This window comes from Kickxella alabastrina (genome assembly GCF_025024165.1).
Source record: "Kickxella alabastrina strain RSA 675 chromosome Unknown BX661scaffold_2, whole genome shotgun sequence".
Taxonomy (NCBI): domain Eukaryota; kingdom Fungi; phylum Kickxellomycota; class Kickxellomycetes; order Kickxellales; family Kickxellaceae; genus Kickxella; species Kickxella alabastrina.
This window is the reverse complement of record NW_026251473.1, coordinates 97900-118986: the sequence shown is the minus strand read 5'-3', so window position 1 is coordinate 118986 and position 21087 is coordinate 97900. Positions and strand designations below refer to the sequence as shown.

Genomic DNA, 21087 nt, shown 5'->3' with positions numbered 1-21087 from the left:
GCGTGCGATAGATGGAAAGTCAAGCTGAAGATGAAATTGCAGCAATGTGTTGAATCAGAGCAGCTAGCAAAATAAAATTAAATGATAGTGTAATTTGAGCACACAGAATGAGAGACAAAAATTAAGGTGTAATGCAGTCATGACAAAGCTTTGTTTAAATATTGGTGCCGAGGGGTTGAATATATATATATGGCAAGATAATCGCTGTTATTTCAGTACCACGACCAATGTGTTCAAATGAAAGCAAATAGTATAACGTACGCGCAATATTAGTCTAAAATACATGAATAATTGCTACGGACATACGGCTATGCAGTATTATAAACGCAGTATTCCCCGTGGGTAATTCACAGTACAAAAGGCAACATACTCGTATGGGAAAATATGGATGTTCTTTTTTGTATGAGCTTAGAGAAGAGCAGGATGACAGATTAGCATCGGAATAATTTGGAAAAGTATAAAGGAAAATTGGGGACTCGGGCTTTTGGATACGGGGACAAAAAATCCGCTCGTGAAGATCCCACGGGATGCTGATGCTGGGAACAAAAAGAAGCATGACTTGCTAAATAATAAAAAATATATAGCAGGATGAAAGTATATCGTTTGAAGAAATAAAGTCCACTTTTATTTTCTATTCCCGAACGTGCGTGTTCGTCTGAGTGATGGGGATGCAAAGATTTGAGGGAAGGAATGTATCACAACAACAACAAAAACCATCGACAAAAAACTGATACAAGAAAAAAGGGGCAACCAATCAAAAGGGGAATGTGAGACGTTATCAAAATATACTGTACCTTTTTGACCAAGAAGGATGATTGCAATATGCAATATGGCACGCGATAGTCCAATATGATGCCCTCCCACGCGACGCGTTAAGAGAAACGAAATTGGGTTTAGAAAATCGCAAGCATAAAACTCTGGCAGGATAAATAACAGATAATCAATGTTTTTCCCTGGGATAGCTACGGCTTTCGCTACTTTTGTCGCAAGCAAGCTTGGGAATAAAAACTTGAAAATAAAGATGCCACAATAAAATAAAAGTAAGAGACGGAGAAAGAGAAAGAGGTAGTAAGGCAGAAGATGTAGGAAAAATATTGATAGTAAGCGCCGTTATAATAGTTATTTAGCCCGTGAGCACGATACTTGCTGTGTGATAGAGAGAAAGAGAGGGGAGAGAGCGTGCCTGTGTATGTGTGCGAAATACAAGAAAAAGTAGAAAAGAAATGTGAAAAATACGGCCAGTAACTATTTGAACCCCCCGGCCAGGTAGTTTGTTTTGTTGGCAATTGCAGTTAAGGACAGGCAGGTGGATGTGCGTAAAGTAGTATTTTTAACCCAACTGCATTAACAACACAAAGTGCCAATCCTGCGGGAGCGTATGCCAGGATAATGCGGAGAAGTGGGAACTGCTTTTTTAATTATCGGGTTAGAGCGAAACGACCAGTATGATGCTATTTTAAAAAATAATATATCCTCGTTGTGGAGAATTAAAAAAGAATTTAATAGATATAGGAGCGTTGGAAATAAACAAATGGTTGTGCTGTAGAGTTTAGAGAATACAAATAATGGTATCAAAATATCAGCCAGAGTCAATTTGGTTTATAAAACTAATACTATAGTAGAAAAATAGAGGAGCTGATCGTTCAAGTGGAATGAAAAAGGTATTTTACAAAACTCTGGGCTGAAAGGCCCGTTTATGTTTATCCCTGCTATCCTACTCTCTCAGCCACCAACACGAAGCTCGCAGGAACAAAATAAAAGGAACCAAAAATGGCATCACGGGTGGATAGTTTTCGGTAGCTCAATGAAAATAACTGATGCACAATAATGAACAAAAAAACAACGCTTTGTTAGCAATTATCGCGGTGACAAAACTAGCACCCCCTCCCTGTTGTTGCACACCCCCCACTCATATTTTACCTGCTTGAAACAAAAGCTGTCTCCCTCCAATCGAATAGCACGTATCTGGAAACACATTTTCGTCTGCTCAAAGCCCAACTTGCCTGCGGCTGCGGCTTGATGCTTGCACTGTGAGCATCTTGTTTAGCATTTTCATTCGCCCAGCCAATAAGAAATAAAACAAATTTGGGGATGGGGACAGCAACCAGCCTTGCACCAACGGCATGCATTATATAATATTTTTACACCCCACGACAACACCCAACGATATACAGCCATACATTTTTAGGCGTGTGCCACAGCCTGGCTTTGGACATTTGGACATATCCAAACTCCGAGTTGTTTGCGCAGACTCAGCGCAAAGAATGTACTTTTAATTACATGGTGTTTTGTGTCCCCTGTAGGTTAATAAAAGTGCAGCCCATTATGCCTCTATTTTATTTTTTTCAGAGGCTTTGAGATTTATTTTATTCGATTCAACAATGGTGCAGGGGTTTTTTTGCACAGCTGATTAACATTTTTCATGCATCAACAATGTCAATGAAATGGGGACTGGGTTCAAATGTAAAAAACATTTGCATTATTCCCTTTAAACTATTGGTAAACACCTGCTTCAGCTTTTTTAAATTTGCATCCCTAGTTGTTATTTTTTTCTGTAAACGGGCCAAACTAATTAAAATGTTGGCGAATGAATGATGTCTGAGCCCATTTATTATCAATGTATTTATTTTGCCAGTCCGACAAAAAATGACAATTGTCCCCAAAGTCCCTATTTTTCATTTCGCAAAATGCTGACACTTTCTAATGCACTGGAATACACCGCAAAATTTGATGTAACCAAATTGCAATGATAATAGGGACTAGTCCCCTTTTTGCATTTTTTGGTGTGCATGTGTGTGTACAGCCATGCCATTTTACTACTTTTTTTGTCCCTACCCCCGCAAAAAAAATTGTCATGCCAGTTTTGAGCATCAAAAAGTCCAATCAGCTGGATGCATTTTCAGTGCACTTGCAAAAAAATGGGTTACTTTTTGGCCACAGGTTTTTGAAAAATGAGGCGCAGCCACGAATTCGTATTTTTTACATTCCAGCTGATATAGTTTCTTCTTTTTCAATTTTGTGGAACAACTGGAATGGACAAAGCCAAGTTGTAAATGGGGCTAGCAGGGTTGTACGAGATGTACTTTATTGGCATGTCTGATATCCGCTAACCCTACCTGGATCAACCCTTGTGCTTGATTGAGCATATAATATATTTTTTGGCATGTCTGTTTACATAAAGATATAAACCATAGGATTTCAATAGTGCTACCAATATCTTGATGCTAGCGCCCCCTTTTAACATGTACAAATAATGTGTGCTGGAATATGTATTGGATACAAATAGTGCATTTCCAGTATTAAAATTTTATCGACATTAGGGTTGAACGTTTCAGAAATAGTTACTGACGATTGATTAAGGTACTTGCAGATGCCATGCATTGGCGCTTGTGACATATGAACAGTGCCTTTTTTATTTTTTCTGGCTGCTCATATTGCAATTTTTGATGTATTAGAGCTGAGGAAGAGATGATTGGATGGTGCGTTGACTGCACAAGCGCAGTAAGAATGTATGTTTTTTCATGCATGTAATTTTTTTATGCAATTATTGAGTCTTCTCAGGCGAATGCTTAGAAAGTTTTTATATGGTGTGGCTTTTTCTTGTTGTTGGTCAAGACCATTTTAATGTTACTGCTGCTTGTGGTCACAGAAGATTCACCGATTCTGACACAATAATGGCCGCCGAGAATATACAGCAGCTTCCGCTCAGGTACTTGAGCCACTATTTACTGCCCTGAAATTGGCTTTTTCACTCTTATTGTCGCTGTTTCTGGATTTTCCCCCGTTTAAAGTGAGGAAACTAATAGATCAAATGCATTTTATTCAGCTTTTGTCATACTGCTCAAGCGCTTGAATTATACTGACCCCCTTCTGAGTATACATGTCCCCGCCATTAGATATTTAAAAAAGCGCTACTATTTTTGGCTATCTGGTTTACTGAAGCAACAAGAGATTTGCTACGACCTTGGCCTCTTTTACTTTTCACATATTGTGCAGACCAAGTATCCACAATTTGTTATGAGCGGAGTAAATCTGAATTTTTCTACACTATCATCGAGAATTTGATTGATCAAAAATTATTGAAATAGATAGGAAACAAAGATCAAAATTTTAAAATTTTACTTTGTTCTGATATACAGGCGGGTGTCCGAGCCACCAGCCTTGGATTTGATTGTGACAGGCGTTCCCGATGCATCGATAACCAGACCAAGTTTTCTGTTGGCAGCTGCCTTGCAGGCCGCGGTAATATTGATTCTGGGCGGGGCATTCTTGTTATCACCAGTAGTCTGGTTAATCACCTCACCAGCCTTGGGAGAGTTTCTAGCCGTGACATTGGAGGCAGAAAAGTCGGCATCCAATTTTCTAACAAACAGATTGTAGTAGTGAGTATTAGGGCTCTTGGTCATGGACTTGGGGAGCGCGAGGACGCATTCCTCAATGTCAGATGCGTTCTTGATTCCACTGGGAAAATTAAAACTCATGAGGATGCGCAAAAAGTGCTCGTTTCCGTTGAAGGCAGTGTAAGTGTGTAGGCCATTAAAATTGGAATCAATACAATAGTTTTTTCCGCACTTGGTGTTGGTGTACACCAGGCCTGCGTCCTTGTCGATGGAAACTGAGTACTGGGCAGCTGAAGAGAGAGCGACGAGGGTCAAAATGGCAGCAAAGGTCTTCATTATAATGACAAGTAACAAAAATGTGTTTAAACTGTTAATGTTATTAGATAATAGCCAGTGAGTATATATTATATAAATTATATGCCAATTCCAATGTTAACAAAGTACTTGTTTTTATATTATTTTTGTATTTTTGTATCTACTGGCAATTGCAATATCATATTTTCATTTGCCTTTTGGACCTGTTCTCACGCAAATCACATGGATGATACACAATTACAAGGGTAAGTATAAACAATACCTTTTTGCTTGTTCTGAATAAAGGTGGCTATAGTGTGCACATTTGTCCTGATGTAAACTTTACTGTGGCTAACTGTGCGAACGATGGGAGCAATGAGGTAAAACACCAAAAATCTTTAGCGAGTATTGTTCACAAGCAAATGGCAAATATTCAATTTAAATGATAATCTAAAACAACAATTAGTGGTGTGCTAGGCGCCATACAGTTGGCGAAAGGAAATATATAAGTTAAATTTAAAGAACACACGCCAAATTGAATTTTGATGTTCTTAAAACTAACAATATATGCAGCCGTACCTTTTAAACACTTGATATTGTAAAATGTATATGCAGATTTCTGTATTTTCATTATTTAATACCCAGGCATCTGACCTTGGCCCTGACCTCATCTTTGCCCTTGTAACTCGGTCAAGATAAATTGCTTCTGCTTAATTGTTGTCTCTAATAGTTTGCTTTGAAAATGAAATTAAAACATAAAACCTACTGCTTTTTATTTGTTGTTCATGGCAGATGTGCCTTTTGTCTGCATTTCGAAAAATATTTGCGCACACACACACATACACGCAAAACGCCTCATTTATCGAACAAGTGCACCAATGATGTAATTACATCTCAACAAGCAGGCATCCTCAACAGATTTAAAGAATAAAATATTTAAACTGACTTTTGTGCTGATAATCCATGATCTGGAGCCGTTAATTTGGATCGTGGTTGATCACTGCGTTTGGTGGTTGCTGCGCCCTTTTGTATTTTTTTGGCGCGTATGCTTTTCTGTTTTTCTTTGTCGTTTGTCGTTTATTTATTTTTATTATCTTTATTTTGTTGGCATTTGAATTCAGCTATATATGCCCCTTGCAATTCTAAAATGACAGAACTCGGCGCAACTCTGGTGGGAATGTACCCTGGCCGCGACAACCAAATAGACCAGCTTTTGTCCTTACTCGGAAAGGTAAACAAAAACAAAATGTTTATACACAAAAGAAAGATGTTCCACATATCTTTTTTTTCCATCTTCAGCTGAACTCAATAATCTATCCACTTTTTCTGGAAATATAGCCAGCAGATCCATCACCACCTTGCATTTTCATTTACGGACCTAGCGCAACCGGCAAAACCAGCCTCACACAAACACTCTTCCAGCACTACGACACAACAGGCAAACACCATGCGTACATTAACAGCATAGAGTGCTTTAATTCGCGTCTTCTCTTTGAGCGCACGCTCAATGCATGGATGGGATACCAGCCGTCGGCAGAGAACCGATTTGGAAACTACGTAAAGTGCGATAATCTGGTAGACTTTATCAACTATACCCGGGAGCTGCTGCCGCACGGTGAAAAGCACTTTATGGTTGTGGATCAGGCTGAACGGCTGCGGGACCGTGGGGCCATGCTGCTGACCTCACTGATGCGCCTTTCGGAGCTGACTGGGAGAGATGTATCAGTGGTACTGATATCCAACGTCATCTGGGATAAGTTCAGGCCACGGCATGGCGGGGCGTCAGACCCGGTCAGTGTGTTTTTCCCTTATTACGAGAAGAATCAGATCCTGGACATCCTGGTCAAGGACTGTCCTCCTGAAGAGCCACAGAGTTTTTTTCTGACCTTTGTCGACGCCATCTACGAGGTCTTCCGCCGAAACTGCGTCGACCTCAATGAACTACGGCACCTTGTGGCCATGCTCTACCCGAAATTTGTTCAGCCAGTGTTCGAGAAACAGGCCACCAGAGCGGAGTTTCCGCGGCTGTTCAAGCTTTGTCAGCCCTATTTTACTGCTGCGTCCGATAGGCTGTATTTGCGCGAGATATCGACGAGCGAGTGGCAAAAGAACTCGACCATAGCGTCGGTCAAGAACAACCCCGAGGATGTCGCAATGTCGATCTACCAGATGGCGGACTCTGACAATGGGCTTGACCTGCCCCATTACACAAAATTCTTGCTCATATCAGCGTACTTGGCCTCGTATAATCCGGCGCGGCTGGATGTGCAGTACTTTGCAAAGGGGAAGGACCCAAAGAAGAGCCGCAAGAAGAAGGCTGTGACAAATGGAGAGAACGCCCTTGGTGGGCATAATCGGCAGCAGTTGATGGGGCCCAAGTTGTTTGCCATTGAGCGAATGCTGGCTATATTCTACAGCATCGTGGCTGAGCCGGTGAAGAGCGCCGTGGATGTGCAGATTCAGATCGCGTCCTTGGTTACACTAAGACTGCTGACTAAGACTTCGGCGGGTGACCGCCTGGACGGCATCAGATGCAAATGCAACGTGAGTCTAGATACTATCAGGACCATCTCGCGCAGCGTGCGGTTTGAAATTGACCGGTACCTCTATGACTTTGCATAGATGCGATTGGTTTTTATACTTTTACTTGATATATTTCAAAAAGACAAGTTTGCATTTTTATATTTTGTTTTAATTGATATTTCCCCTCCTTGCTTGTTACATGCAGATACGGTATGTAACGTAACGTCCAGCGGTTTCCGAGGGTCTGATGATCTGAACAACCTGTCCCCTGGTCATTCCATAGTACCTAGCTACAGGATCATCGCTCAGGATTCTGGGCAACTGAGTCTCCTTCAAGCGGTACCTAGCCAAAATATCCCTCTTCTGCTCGTCCGACATAACCTTGTGCTGCGGAACCAACTCATGCTCCGTAATATTGACCAACAAGTTGGCCTCTTCAAATTTTTCCAAGCGGAACTTGCCAGTAACATGCGACATAAGCTTATCCGCCGAGGAGGTCATCTTCTTGCGGTAAACAACAACTCCGTTCAAGACTGACTCTTTGGTCATGCGCTGGAAATACTCCTTGATGGGCTTGATGCCGACAGACTCATCGTCAGGGAAGAAAACAAACATCTGGATGGAGGGGTCCAGCTTCTTCTGAACGATAAACGTCATGCGGGTGCGGTCCACTTTGCCAGAGGGGGCGAACTGCGCGCGGAAGTCATCGAGAGATCTGTCAAGTTCGCTGGCAGCAACAAGGTAGTTCTATCAACAAAAAAAGTAAAAGTAAAAAATGAAGCTGAAGGTTTTAGTGCCACTTGTCTTTACAATGTGCGCATTTTGGATTTAGTTGCTGCGGTTCATTACTGTATGCCCTTGCACCAAACAATAAAAAAATGGTACGTACTCTGTCTCTGCACATTTGGTGGACTGTGCGGTAGACGCGCCACATACGGGAAATCTCTCGGGAATCAGTGTCCATTGTTGTGAAATGTAAGTTAGGAAATTGTACAGTGAAAATATTAAAAATAAACAAAATGGATTGATTTGAATGAGTACGGTGACAAAAAAAGTGAGGCGATGGAATTTGAAAACGCGTCTGTTGGTCATGTTTTTATTTTTTGGTCTATACCGATTTTTTTTTCAAACTGTGAAAAATGCGATGATGATCAGTGGTGATCAGTTAATTAATTTCTTTAAAATATTTAAGCACATTTGCAGAGCACGTGCAGTTGAGCAATAAACTTGGCCGATAGGCAGAGTGACCATCGATCTGTTAAAGCATTTACAGCCCGAAAACTCTCCCGTTTAAAAGCAATTTTTTTTGCACACAGCTTTTCATTCCTATTCCTATTCCTATTTCAATAAAAAAATTTAGTATTCCTCACACATATGTTCCTCTACAATCTCACGCTGCAGCCGGCGTCATCTGTCAGCACGGCGATCATAGGGAACTTCTCCGGCACCAAAACGCAAGAACTCGTGTTGGCACGTCACCAGCACCTGGAGCTCTGGAACATTGACACAACGACAGGAAAGCTCAGTCTCAAACACCGGCAACCAGCGTTTTCGCACATCCGCTCGCTCTCCTCCTTCCGATTGACAGGCAGCTCCAGAGACCACATAGTGCTTGGATCCGACGCAGGCTCCGCGGCGCTAATCGAGTATAGTGAGCAAACCGGATTTGTACAAGCACAATACCACGAGTTTGGACGCACTGGAGTGCGGCGGATGGTTCCGGGGCAGTATGTAGCAGCGGACCCGCGCGGGCGAGCATTTATGGTGGCGGCAACAGAGCGCGCCAAGATTGTCTATGTGGTGACAAGGGACTCTGAGGCTAAAGTGGCCCTGGGCTCGCCACTCGAAGCCAACCGTGCTGAGGCCGTGTGCTTTGACGTAGTCGGCGTGGATGTTGGGTACGAGAACCCGGTGTTCGCGGCACTGGAATGCGTGGGCATGGGGCCCAAGCAGGTCGTGTACTATGAGCTTGACCTGGGACTGAATCATGTTGTCAGATCGTGGAGTTCCGACGTACACGAATCGGCCAGTCGACTGGTGGCTCTACCCGGTGGCGGCGACGGGCCGTCTGGCGTGCTGGTGTGCGGCGAAGGATTTGTCGAGTACAGGGGCTCGGCGGTCGAGAGCTCTCTGAGAGTGGACCTGCCCAGGCGGGCAGGCGATGAGGGGCGCGGTGCGCTGGTGGTGGCCAGCGCAGTGCACCGGATGAAAGGTGCGTTTTTCATTCTGCTGCAGTCCGAGAGCGGTGACCTTTTCAAGGCCACAGTGGACTACGAGGCAGCCACAGCAACGGCGACGCGTCTGGGCATCGCGTACTTTGACACTATTGCGCCAGCCTCGTGCCTTTGCATTCTGCGTGCCGGGTTCCTCTTTGCTGGCAGCGCCGGCGACGGCGGCAGCAGCCTGCGGCTGTTCCAGTTCGAGAATCTGGGCGTGGACGCGGAGGCAAGCGAGTTTGAGCCGCAGCCGTTGCGCAGTCTGGCGCTGGTCGACGAGGCCGAGAGCCTGTGTCCAATGGTACGCAGCCAAGTGCTGAACCTGACAGACGAGGATGCGCCGCAGATCTACGCGCTATGCGGGCGCGGCGCGCAGTCTGCGCTGCGGATTGTGCGCCATGGGCTGGAGGCCGCCGAGCTGGCCGTGTCCGAGCTGCCGGGCACACCACAGGCCGTCTGGGCCATTGCGCGCTCGGGCTCTGCCGATGGGGACCAGCTTATTGTTGTGAGCTTCCGCGACGCCACGCTGGTGCTGGGCGTGGCCGACGAGGTCACCGAGGTCACCGACTCGGGCTTGCTCACAACCGAACCGACCCTCGCCCTACACCAGTGCGCAGCCGGCGGCACTGTGCAGGCCACACCGCGCGCACTGCGCCGCACCTATGCGGATGCACGGGCCGCCGAGTGGCTGCCACCACGAGGCCTGCGCATCACAGCGGCGGCTCTCAACTCGCGCCAGGCGATTGTGACCTACGGCGGCGAGCGCGCGGCAGTGTTCCTGCTGGACGCCCAGGACGAGCTGCGCGAGACCGCCGAGCCGCTGGTTGCAGGCAGCGAGATCGTGTGTGTCGCGCTGCCGCAGGTTGCACACGGCCGGCGGCAGGCGCCCTTTGCAGCTGTGGGCTGTGCCGACCAAACGGTGCGTGTGTTTGCCCTCAAAGAGGGAGGCCCAGAGCCTGTCGCTGTGCAGGCCGTAGCTGACCATCCGGAGTCTGTGGTGCTGGTGTACACGCCGCTGGGGCTGATGCTGTTTGTTGGCCTGCGCAACGGGCTGCTGGTGCGCGCAGCCATCGACGAGATCACAGGTGAGTTGAGCGATCCGCGGACGCGGTTTCTTGGCGCCAGGCCCGTGCGCCTGCGTGAGTGTAGCCTTGGAGCTGGTGGGACCGGCGTCGTTGCGCTGTCTTCGCAGCCGTGGCTTTGCCACGCGTATCAGGCCCGACTGCGCACGGTGCCGCTGTCGTACGATGCTCTGGACGATGCCTGCGCCTTCCAGTCGCCGCAGGGTCCTGGGCTGGTGGCCATTTCGGCCGGGTCGCTGCGCATCCTGGCCGTCGACCGCCTCGATGCCGAGTTCAACCACGCGGCTATCCCGCTGCAACACACGCCGCGCGACTTTGTGCTGAACCCGCAGTCGCGCCATTTTGCTGTCATCGAGACAGATAACATGGGCGGTGGCAGCTGGGCCTCAGTCCTGCGCGTGCTGAACCCATTTGACGGCGAGACAACATGTCTTGTCGAGTTGGACGCCGACGAGGCGGCTGTGAGCATGGCGCTGGTATCGTTTGCCAACACGGATGGTCTTTTCCTGGCTGTCGGCTGCGCCACTGGCATGACTCTGCGCCCGCGCAGCAGCCGCTCCGCCTGCCTGAGGCTGTTCCGCTGGTCGGACGACGGAACGCAGCTGGTGCTGGAGCACCTGACGCCACTGGACGACATCCCGCAGGCGCTGCTGCCGTTCAACGGCCAGCTGCTCGTGGCGCTGGGTCGCACGCTTCGGCTGTACGACATGGGAAAGCGCCAGATGCTTAAAAAGGCGCAGACGCTGGTCGCGCCCTGTCTGATCACTGCGCTCCACGCGCACCCGACACGGAAACAGCGCGTGTTTGTGTGCGATGCGCAAGAGTCAGTGCAGTTGGCTGTGTTCAGCTCCTCTGCGCGCCAGTTCCACGTTGTCGTGGACGACTCTCTGCCGCGCTACGCTACCTCGGTGCATGTCTTGGATGATGGCGCAACTGTTGTTGGTGGAGACAAGTTTGGAAACCTGTTTGTCCTGCGGTGCCCTGAGACTGTTAGCAGTGCACTGGATGCGGACCCTGAGGGTGGCCAGTTGATATACGAGAAGCCGCGGATGGGCGCGTCAGCCAACCGTTGGGTGTCTGTTGCCGAGTTCCATGTCGGTGACATTGTGACTTCAGTGACCACATGCGCCCTGTCTCCGGGTGGCCGCCAAGTGATCCTATATTCCACTTTGCTGGGCAGTCTAGCTGCGGCCATTCCGTTTGTGAGCAAGAGCGATATAGGCTTTTTCCAGTCTCTGGAGCTGCTCATGCGCAAACACTATCCTGTGGTGTCTGGCCGTGACCATCTCAAGTACCGCTCTTCCTTCCAGCCCGTCCGCTCCGCCATCGATGGTGATCTATGCGAGCTCTACCACACCCTGAGCAATGAGGTCAGAGAGTCAATTTCGGACGCGCTGGACCGCACGCAGCAGGATATTTTCAAAAAGCTCGAGGATATGCGAACAATGTTTACATTTTAACCTTTTTTTGCCTTTTTTAGAGTTGGAAATAGAGATATGGAAGAAAAATGAACTAATTTCTAGATATTCATTATGCCGGTTACCAGTTGTAGAACGACTTGGGGTTAATCACCGGCTTGTTCTCAGTCAATGGCATCCACACCTTCTTGGTCAGCGTGAAGCCCTTGACCTTCCTCTTGGGAAGATCGCCGGCCAACAAAGCCCTCTCCACAGCATTCCTCGCCTGAGGCTTCTCCTCGGGCCTCTTCTCCCAGACTACATACTTCATATGCGAATAGGGGATCCTGATGACTCCGAATCTTCCTCTAGCCTTCGGGTCCAGTCTCTTTCTATACTTTCCCTTTCCGACTCGCGCCAGCTTTACAAACATGTTATCGGGGTTCATCTCCTTCTGGAACACCGCGTTCTTACGTGCCCAAACCAAAGAGTGTCTGATCTTTGTCGCTGCCTTCTTGGCCGAAAACTGCATTTGACGGATAGCTTCGGTGAGAGGCAGGCCGGTGATTTGGTTACCGATAAGGCGCAGCTTGCGAGGGCTCACGTGGAAATTGGCAGTGCTGTAGGTGTACTCTCTGATACGTGCAGTACCCTGGCCCTTGCCCAGACTGACTGTGTGCAGGTCCTGGGGGATCGCGCTACCGCTGCTGCTGCTTTGGGCGGCTGTGGTGGCAGCAAACACCGAGGACGCTGACTGATCGGCGGCGCTGGGGCGCACTGGCGTCTCCGACTTTTTGTTGACCAGAGAGGCGTAAGTGGTGTGCAGGAGCCTGGCTCCTGTGGGCCCTGATGATACACCCAAACGGTTGAATGACCGCACCAATCCAAACATTTTAGGCGTGTATTGGATTTCGCGAATTGAAAGAAAAAAAGAAAAAAGAAAAAAGAAAGTGAAACAGAGATTCAATTTTCTTTAAATTTAGTGCAAGAAATTCGGTGCTTAATTTTTCTTTCCAATTCTGCGTTATCATTTTTTCCACTTTTTGCACAAGGAAATCGATCTGCCTCTCATTATTAATAAAAAATCAAATCACGGGCGGATCAGATCTAACCCTGGTACTTCTTCAAGCTGTCCATCTGCTTGAGCAACGAGTCTAGGTCGTCATCTGAAATCTTGCTTCCAATGCTGGGCACCAGGGACTTGGCCTCCTCCCACTCGCTGCAGCACAGGTTTCCTAACTGAGCACACTCAAACGCTTCCAATTCCGTGGGCTTCAGCAGGGCTCTGACCTCCTTGATGGTGTCGCGGTTGGTGTAGCGGCTAAACTTTTGCACGTACTCGAGCGTCTTTGTGTACACCTCCTTGAGGTTCTTGTCTTCTTTTTTGGCGTCGTACTGCGCCTCCAGGAGTACTCGGACCTCAGATATAAGGAGACACTCGGCCTCTTGGAAATCATCGCCCAGCTCTAGACGCGCTGCGTCGAGCGTCTCTTCGGCTTGAGGGCGGGCTGGTCCGCGGTTTTTTGGCATACGCATTTTTTTGTAGCTTTAGAAGTTGATATAGATTTTGCAAAACACTGCTTTATAGCAAAAATGATCGGTTATTTTTAAATAAAAAATATCATTTGGAGTATTTAAGGCAAATGTTAGAAAAGTAAATTAATGGGCAGCCATCACATGTATATATTATTAGCCGTAAAATGAGCTCTTTTCCACAAACGATGCGTTGGGCTGGGAACACTGCTGCCAGCACAATATGGTTGCGCGGCAATAGCAATCAAAGCTCCAGAATTACCAACAGGTTTGTTAGCGTTGTAAATTGGAGGAAGGTCGTAACTACCTGTGTCAATTGCTCATGCCCGTTGTACCAAATAATGTTACTCGGCCAATGCCCACCTCCAGCATGCTCTGCGAATTTGCCTTCAACTTCAGGTTCATCTTTTTGCTTTTTTTGACGATTAGAACGCACGGCTTCAAGACAGAAGTATGTCCATTTCTTTTTATTATTTATTCTAGCACCTTTGTCAAACATACAATGTAAAGTGTGTAAAGTAGTCACCAAATAATTATGATGATACAGAGTATAACCCGCTTATCGTATTGGATAATGATATGTTTGGACATAGGAAATACTTTTAACTTAAACTAACTCTGCTATTGAATGATGCTCGCAGCCACTTTCTGTATAATATACATGGCAGATTTGGTGTTTGCGCTGGATACGCGGAGACGAGTCGATTCCCTTAGACTATATAATATCGAGCCGATCGCGATCAGGCTGCTTGGAGCGGCGAGTTGACCTAGCCGAGCGCTCAAAGTATTTCATGATTTTGTGGTCAGATCTAAAATCTTGTTGGTTGTGATGAACAGTGAAAAAATGTTTTTTGCTGCCTCTTGGTACTCTGTTTTCGGATTATTTTCCTTGTACTATAAAGTCAATTTACACCTTTTCAATTGCGCGCCAACCAAATTACAATGTCAGACCACGAGGCACAGACACAGATACAGGCACAGGCACAGGCACAGGCACAGGCACAGGCACAGGCACAGGCACAGGCACAGGCACAGGCACAGGCACAGGCACAGGCGGACTCAGCAACGGCCACCACCAACACTGCCGGACAGCCTGGCGACAGCGAAGAGAGCAAGTCGAGCAGGCCTCGCCGGCGCTTTGTTGGCCGGGGGAGAAAGGCCCATCCGCAGGACACCCCGACAGAAATATCCATCGAGGACTCACTTGCAGTTGCCGAGCGCAAGGATGGCGGCAACGGCCAGAACGCTGGCAGCGGACCCAGGTACCACGAGAGTGCCAACCAGGTGCCGGCAGACATTCTCGACAACGCGCTGCTGAATCAGGCCGTCAGCCTGCTGCCCAACAACTACAACTTTGAGCTGCACAAGACGATCTGGCAGATCAGACGGCTGTCGGCCACCCGCGTGGCGCTGCAGTTCCCCGAGGGCCTGATGATCTTTGCGTGCACAATCTCGGATATCCTCGAAACATTTGGCGGCGTCGAGGTAGTGATCATGGGCGACGTGACGTATGGCGCCTGCTGCGTCGACGACTTTACCGCTGTGGCCCTCGGCTGCGACTTTATGGTGCACTACGGCCACAGCTGCCTGGTGCCGGTCAACGTGACGACGATCAAGACCATGTATGTGTTTGTCGACATTGGCATTGACACCGAGCACTTTGTGCGCACGGTCGAGAAGAACTTTGAGCCCGGCACGCGCATTGCGCTGGTGGGCGTGATCCAGTTTGTCACTGCGCTGCAGACATGCAGGCACGTGTTGAGCGAGAAGTACGTGGTGACCATCCCGCAGGCAAAGCCCCTGTCGCCAGGCGAGCTGCTGGGCTGCACATCGCCGCGGCTGAATGACATTGACGTGATTGTGTACCTGGGCGACGGCCGCTTCCATCTTGAGTCGATCATGATCCACAACCCGAGCATCCCGGCGTACGCGTACGACCCGTACAGCAAGAAGTTCACGCGCGAGCGCTACAGCCACGACGAGATGCACTCGCTCAGGCAGGGTGCCATTGCGAGTGCCAGGAAGGCGCGCAAGTTCGGGCTGATCCTGGGCACGCTGGGCCGGCAGGGCAACCCGAAGGTGCTGGAGGAGCTGCAGGAGCGGCTAGTCAAGCGCGGCATTGCCTTTGAAATCGTGCTGCTGTCCGAGATTTTCCCGCAAAAGTTGGCGCAGTTTCCCGACGTCGACTGCTGGGTGCAGATTGCCTGCCCTCGGTTGTCGATCGACTGGGGATACGCGTTCCCCAAGCCGCTGCTGACGCCGTACGAGGCCAACGTGGCTTTGGATGCGACCGAGTGGCAGGACGTGTACCCGATGGACTTTTATGCGTTCGAGTCGCTGGGCCCATGGACGCCCAACTACTTTAGCACGATGGCGATCAAGCAGAGAGAGCGGCAGGCCAAGAAGGAGCTGAAGGAGAAAGCAGAAGTGGCGCTGGTCGCAGAGGCGCTTACCAAGGAGTGCGCTGTGTAGTATTGATGCCTTTATTTCTCAGCTATTTATGTGTGTGTTTGTGCGGCCAAGCCCAATGATATTACTGCGACTGCTCAATTGCTAGCAACAAAGAACATTTAAATACAGGCATGTTGTGAATATTGAAATGCAGCTAAAAAAAACACTGAACATGATTGTCGCTATTTTCAAAAAAAATGTATATGAACGGCTGTGAATTTAGGCATGGAAAACAGGACATTTCAAGCACATTTGTTCTATTCGCGAGCCTTGTTATGCCTCTGCTCTGCTCCCAAAGTCGCTTGCCCTTTGCTTAAAACATGCTCGCTCAACGCCATGCTTGCAAGTGCCGCGCCCATGTCGAACTCTGAGACCCACGCGCTGCTGGTGAACTCTGGGCTGCACGTATCAACGGACTTGGCAAAGGCAACACGCAGGTCGTTCAGTTGTGTGCGCACACCAGCTATTGAGCTGTCGACGTGGTCGAGCGCGGGCTCAAACGCGTAGCTTGTGCCCCCCATGTGGTTTAAGAGCGCGTTGCAGTCTCTCTGGCGCATTGCATCCTCCAGGGCATCTATCGCCTTCAGTATGGCGGTATGCTCGTTCATAACAACAGAATGTGCAACATTATATATTGAATTGCGAGTTACCCCGAGCAGCTCTCGCATGTCGGAGACAAATACATGGCCAATCACCTGCAACTGCATTATATCCTTGCTCGGTTGAATATGGTCGCTAACGCCATTGCAATGGTTGGGATGATTGGTACGTCGCCCATTTGCGTTGACCGATGCCTGCTTGTCAGAACGAGTTTTTCGATCCTTGGCTACAATGTCAATTTTCAGGTCGATCTCACAAAAGGCAGCTGTTTTCTTTTCGTCGGCAAGAAACTGATCTGAAAGATCCATTACTTCGCCATAAAAGTCCATTGCAATGCCCGTATCTGCCTTTGCTTGTACCAGCTCGACATGGCACCCGCTTGTCCAATCCAACGCTCGCTTTGCCATTGACGGCAGCCTGGACAGCACTGCGGCCTCTGGGCATACCTTGAGCATCATTGGCATTGCTTGCTCCAAAACGGGGGCCATTTGGACCAGTAGAGCGCTTGCCTGCAACGCATACCAGTTTTTGGCTTGCTGGGAGTGGATCTGCCAATACATGTCTCGCCACTTGCGGTGTGCATACTTGCTCTCTTGCCGCAAGCCATGCGCCTGGCGGATTATCTCGAACGTCGTCCGTGCGAGCTCGCGCTTCAATATGTCGGCTGAATGTTGTTTTTGGCTGGGCTGGCCCTTATCGTTTTTATCTAGCAGCGTCGAAATTGCCTTTCTTCTGTCTGCTCTGGCCGCAATAAACGTGCCATAAATCCGCACTGTCCGGCTGCTGTGAGCAATTTTGTGCTTGGGGTTGTGGATGTCGTACGCGTAGTCCGAATAAACGTGTTTAGCTATATCCAGCTCCAGGGTGTTTGTGTCGCTAAGCGTTAAAGCGGGTTCAGTGGTACTCTGCGCTTTCGGGCGCACAGGCATGTTTACGGATGGCAATGGAAAGACAAACTAGAGAATGAGAAAAAAGAACAATAAGATAATGTGCGAGCGTGTAAGGGTGCTAGAATTGTGATGGTGCACAAAAACAAAATACAAGAAACAATTCAAATATACAGTACAAATACATGCAAAATAATAGTACAAATGACGAGAAGCGGCCAACCGAAGAGCCAACAATGAGATCGGCTAAAGTAATCCAAAGATCCAAAACAAAGTCTAAGGGGCTGGATGATAATCATTGTTTTCTAGTTGTTATGGCTAATGCGACTGTACTTGGCGTTCTGCATTGAAAAACAAGGTCACAATGAGCAGGGTGGCACAGCTTGTAATACTTTTCTTATTTTATTTCGCTTCTGCATTTAAATCAGGTGTTGGATTGTGCTGTAATAAACTCTTTTTTGTTTGCTTTAAGCAATGACTGGAAACACTGTCATTTGCTTTTTGTTGAATATACGAGCATCGTTGGTAATGCAATTGCCAAACCATGTGCAATTTATAAATGGAGACGCCTTTATTGGCATTAATTATCAAACTGCATTGCTCAATGTGCCCATTTGTAGAAATGAAATACGCAAAAATACGTTTTATGGACTAGAAAAATAGCGACATATAAGCCTTTAAAAATAGTTAGAAAACGAGTTTGCTTCTCTGTTAGCACTATTATATTCTTAATATTTTTTACATTATGAAAGCCTTACGCATTATTTAATCAACCACATTGTTTGCGCCTGCGCCCATTTTTGCATCTGCATCTGCATCTGACTCGGCACCCGCCACTCCGTCCTTGTATTCCAATGAAAGATCTGCATTTGTGGATTCTGGTCGGAGCTTTGGGTCGAGCAATAAGGACTACATGGAAATGGTCGATCTTCTGACTAATTTTTCAGAGAAGGCTGAGATGTTTCATGCATATTGCTATTTTAAAAAAGACTGAATGCCAAAGCCTTTAAGGAGTTGGAGATTTATATGCACAGTATAAGGCAGGAAGGCCGGAGTGCAAGACCGTGGTGATTTTTACCAGGACTATATCAATTTGAAGGAAGCAATTGAAATTCATAATGCCAAGTCACCGTCGTCAGGAAGCATATTTGAAACGCTGGACTGGCATTGGTAATTTGGGGCGTCTAACAACACAAATTCCTTTAGGGCAAAACCATTGCTTTTTAAGGATAATGCATACTTTACCTTTTGAAAGCAAATGTTTTGTGTATGTAAAATTTGGTATATATATTTATATTAAATAAAACTTGTTTTCCACATCTAACAATAAAAAATAAATCTACTTTTGAATCTTTCTCAGACGCAGTTTCATCGGTGAACCCCAGCGCAAATTTTTCTCGCTTGAGTCGAATCTAATTGCGCCATATGCACTCTTGACCCAGTCACAACTAGCATAGGCATTGCCTCCCCACATGGTGAGCATAATGCCGCCGTCTTCAGCATAGTGCATTTGGATGCGCAGGTTCTTGGGTGGAATGGTAGGAACAACCTCTATCTTGTAGCCATCGTCGCCGCTGGCGCACAGGTACTTGGATTCGTAGGTCAAATAAGTTATTCCGTCGACAACCTTGAATCCAAATTTGTAAGGATAACTGTTGCAGCCAAAAATATGGGGAGTTTCATCCGAATGGTAATCAAAATAGCTCAAAAATTCCATATCATCTTCTTCGTCGGAACCATTATCTGCATCAGAATCGCTGCCTACTTTGTTTTCCCTCCATTTATTGATTATCTCCAAGCTGAATGTCTCGTTCTCGGACACTAGGTTTCCCAAATAATCGCGCAGCTGAAAGTTGGGAAGACGCTGTGTTTTAGGCCTGCGCTTGTGCAAATGTTTTTCCTCATCGATGAATGTCTGAATGGTGGCAGTTCTCTTAGCCAGATCTTCCACAATCTTGCATTTCAGCGAATTGCTAAAAGAGTAGTTGATGCTGGTGTCGTTAGTGTCAACGACATGGTAAACGTTTCCGCGGTTAACAACAAAAAAGTGAGGAACGCAGGCCCGCTTTGACTTGGCAATACTGGCAAATTTGGAAAAGTCCTCCTCGTCCTCTGTCTCGTAGTACTCGACAACCGTGTTGTGATCAGCACAACGGTTTGGCTTCAGGCAATTGGCGTCGCTCTTGAACACAAAGTAAAGCACAGGAAGCTCGTCTACACTCCACAGACCGTTTTTCTGTCGAAGAACCGACATGACATTATAGTATTTGGTCGATATTTTGCGGTAATGCATAAGCGACATAACCAGATTTTGCGACTGGTAGTGAAAGGCCACGGGTCCATCTGCTTCCTGCTCGTAAACAAGGAAACGGTTGCGCTCAAGAACAATAAACTTATTACGCTCGTGCAGCTCGGCTTTGGCCTCAAAGGTCTTTGAGTCCACTTGGATAAACTCTGCGAAACGGTCACACAGGCACTTGTCAATGTCGCCAAGATCGACGTGTTCGGGCACAAAAATTGCAAGCTTGTCCATAGAAAAATATTAAAGTAACAGAATATGAAAAAAGCAGCAGAGAAAAATAAACATTCATGTAGAAAATGTTGGAACGAAAAAAAAAAGAAATGTTTGTCGATGTATTTTTTTACTTCAGTTTATATAGCCAAGGTCCGAAATGCGGCCGCTGCGGAAAAAGAAAAACGAGAAACTGCAGAATTTGTGGCAATTTGGGCAAAAAAACAAAAAAACAAAGTAAATGAGCTGTTTCTGATAAAGAAAATGGTTGCAGAAAATTGAATATTGTCGTTATAGGTGCCCGTACCCAGGTTTGCAATATAACCCATTATGTGAAACAGTGTGACCGTTTACAAGTTTTATATTTACAAACTTTAGTTTGGTGAGTTGCAATTTTTTGCTTATCTCGCCAAATAAATATACGTTTACTTCAGTTGAACTTTGTTTATTGGGAATATACAATGCGGTTAATACACAGTTGAAATAGGATATTTTTCGCTTGATGTAAAGCATTGTCAGTTTATTTATTTACTTTTATATAGTCTAGCTAGACTAAAATGTAATTGTTGATATGTTTCCGTCCTTTTTGACAGTAAAAGTCACTACTCCATTTTGAGTAGTGCTGGTTATAATTATGTTTCCTGACGAATTGGCTGGCAGAGCTGCTGTTGGCGGAGCTGCTGCTGGAGCGGGAGGAACAGGCGTAGGCCTAATACCGTAATTGTTTCTATAAGCCTCAGCTAAATTCAACAATCCCAGCGATGGCATATTTGTGTACATCAGCTTGAACATTTCTTCGTTTAATCCATCCATGTAAGTCACATAGACGCCGTCACGGTAAAACAAGACGCCCTTGTCAGCCACAAACCCAAAACTTTCCTTGGGAACCTCCACATTCTTGAGGTCAAACTGCGCACACGTGTATTCTGGACCTTTGATGAGATGAGGCAGGAGTTTTAAAAGTTCTTCTTTATACTTGAGCGTTTCTACTTTTCTCGAGTCGTGGAAAAAAAAAACCGCGTATTTGTACTGTTGAGTGAGCGCCTTGCATAGATCAATGGTGTTTACGGTGTACATTGTGTGGACAAATGACGTATTATTCTGAATGGCAGCGCGCTAAAAAGTTGGTTAGAGAATATATGATATTTAGCTTTGAATACCTGTTTGAATGCAAAAAATGCGTTTGATAACGATGAGTGTTACAATAAGTTTAAAAATTATTAAAACAAGAGGGAAAGTAAAAATATATTAT

The 21087-nt window shown here is 46.7% G+C and overlaps 10 protein-coding genes across 10 annotated transcripts; 3 read left to right on the top strand and 7 right to left on the bottom strand.

The window, feature by feature from the left end:
• Positions 1-4118: 4118 nt before the first annotated feature.
• Positions 4119-4676, bottom strand: BX661DRAFT_168429 (uncharacterized protein; the record flags this gene model as incomplete). Its single annotated transcript, XM_051533432.1, has 1 exon — positions 4119-4676. The coding sequence occupies one exon, from the start codon at positions 4674-4676 to the stop codon at positions 4119-4121; it is 558 nt and encodes a 185-aa protein (XP_051394410.1).
• Positions 4677-5708: 1032 nt separating this feature from the next.
• On the top strand, positions 5709-7264 carry BX661DRAFT_176490 (origin recognition complex subunit 5 C-terminus-domain-containing protein). The gene is made up of 2 exons (XM_051534346.1): positions 5709-5865; positions 5973-7264. The coding sequence occupies exons 1-2, from the start codon at positions 5782-5784 to the stop codon at positions 7254-7256; spliced, it is 1368 nt and encodes a 455-aa protein (XP_051394409.1). The 5' UTR covers positions 5709-5781; the 3' UTR covers positions 7257-7264.
• On the bottom strand, positions 7265-8197 carry BX661DRAFT_176487 (RNA polymerase Rpb5, C-terminal domain-containing protein). The gene is made up of 2 exons (XM_051534345.1): positions 8047-8197; positions 7265-7904 (listed from the first exon to the last, which is right to left on the bottom strand). Exons 1-2 carry the CDS (start codon positions 8119-8121, stop codon positions 7353-7355), a joined length of 627 nt encoding a protein of 208 aa, XP_051394408.1. The 5' UTR covers positions 8122-8197; the 3' UTR covers positions 7265-7352.
• Positions 8198-8455: 258 nt separating this feature from the next.
• BX661DRAFT_48804 (splicing factor 3B subunit 3-like protein) lies at positions 8456-11955 on the top strand. The gene has a single exon (XM_051539198.1). The coding sequence runs from the start codon at positions 8532-8534 to the stop codon at positions 11913-11915; it is 3384 nt and encodes a 1127-aa protein (XP_051394407.1). The 5' UTR covers positions 8456-8531; the 3' UTR covers positions 11916-11955.
• BX661DRAFT_176485 (ribosomal protein L22/L17) lies at positions 11901-12802 on the bottom strand. Its single transcript, XM_051534344.1, has one exon. The coding sequence runs from the start codon at positions 12742-12744 to the stop codon at positions 11995-11997; it is 750 nt and encodes a 249-aa protein (XP_051394406.1). The 5' UTR covers positions 12745-12802; the 3' UTR covers positions 11901-11994.
• A 102-nt stretch (positions 12803-12904) lies between these two features.
• Positions 12905-13502, bottom strand: BX661DRAFT_176484 (HRDC-like protein). The gene has a single exon (XM_051534343.1). It carries the CDS (start codon positions 13386-13388, stop codon positions 12960-12962), a length of 429 nt encoding a protein of 142 aa, XP_051394405.1. The 5' UTR covers positions 13389-13502; the 3' UTR covers positions 12905-12959.
• An 854-nt stretch (positions 13503-14356) lies between these two features.
• On the top strand, positions 14357-16005 carry BX661DRAFT_176481 (Diphthamide synthesis DPH1/DPH2). Its single transcript, XM_051534342.1, has one exon. The coding sequence runs from the start codon at positions 14817-14819 to the stop codon at positions 15855-15857; it is 1041 nt and encodes a 346-aa protein (XP_051394404.1). The 5' UTR covers positions 14357-14816; the 3' UTR covers positions 15858-16005.
• BX661DRAFT_176480 (uncharacterized protein) lies at positions 16006-17584 on the bottom strand. The gene has a single exon (XM_051534341.1). It carries the CDS (start codon positions 17363-17365, stop codon positions 16094-16096), a length of 1272 nt encoding a protein of 423 aa, XP_051394403.1. The 5' UTR covers positions 17366-17584; the 3' UTR covers positions 16006-16093.
• Positions 17585-18599: 1015 nt separating this feature from the next.
• On the bottom strand, positions 18600-19915 carry BX661DRAFT_176477 (uncharacterized protein). The gene is given in 3 exon segments (XM_051534340.1): positions 18600-18618; positions 18635-18637; positions 18655-19915. The coding sequence occupies 1 exon segment, from the start codon at positions 19854-19856 to the stop codon at positions 18663-18665; it is 1194 nt and encodes a 397-aa protein (XP_051394402.1). The 5' UTR covers positions 19857-19915; the 3' UTR covers positions 18600-18618; positions 18635-18637; positions 18655-18662.
• A 472-nt stretch (positions 19916-20387) lies between these two features.
• On the bottom strand, positions 20388-20912 carry BX661DRAFT_168421 (uncharacterized protein; the record flags this gene model as incomplete). Its single annotated transcript, XM_051533431.1, has 1 exon — positions 20388-20912. One exon carries the CDS (start codon positions 20910-20912, stop codon positions 20388-20390), a length of 525 nt encoding a protein of 174 aa, XP_051394401.1.
• Between the last annotated feature and the right edge of the window lie 175 nt (positions 20913-21087).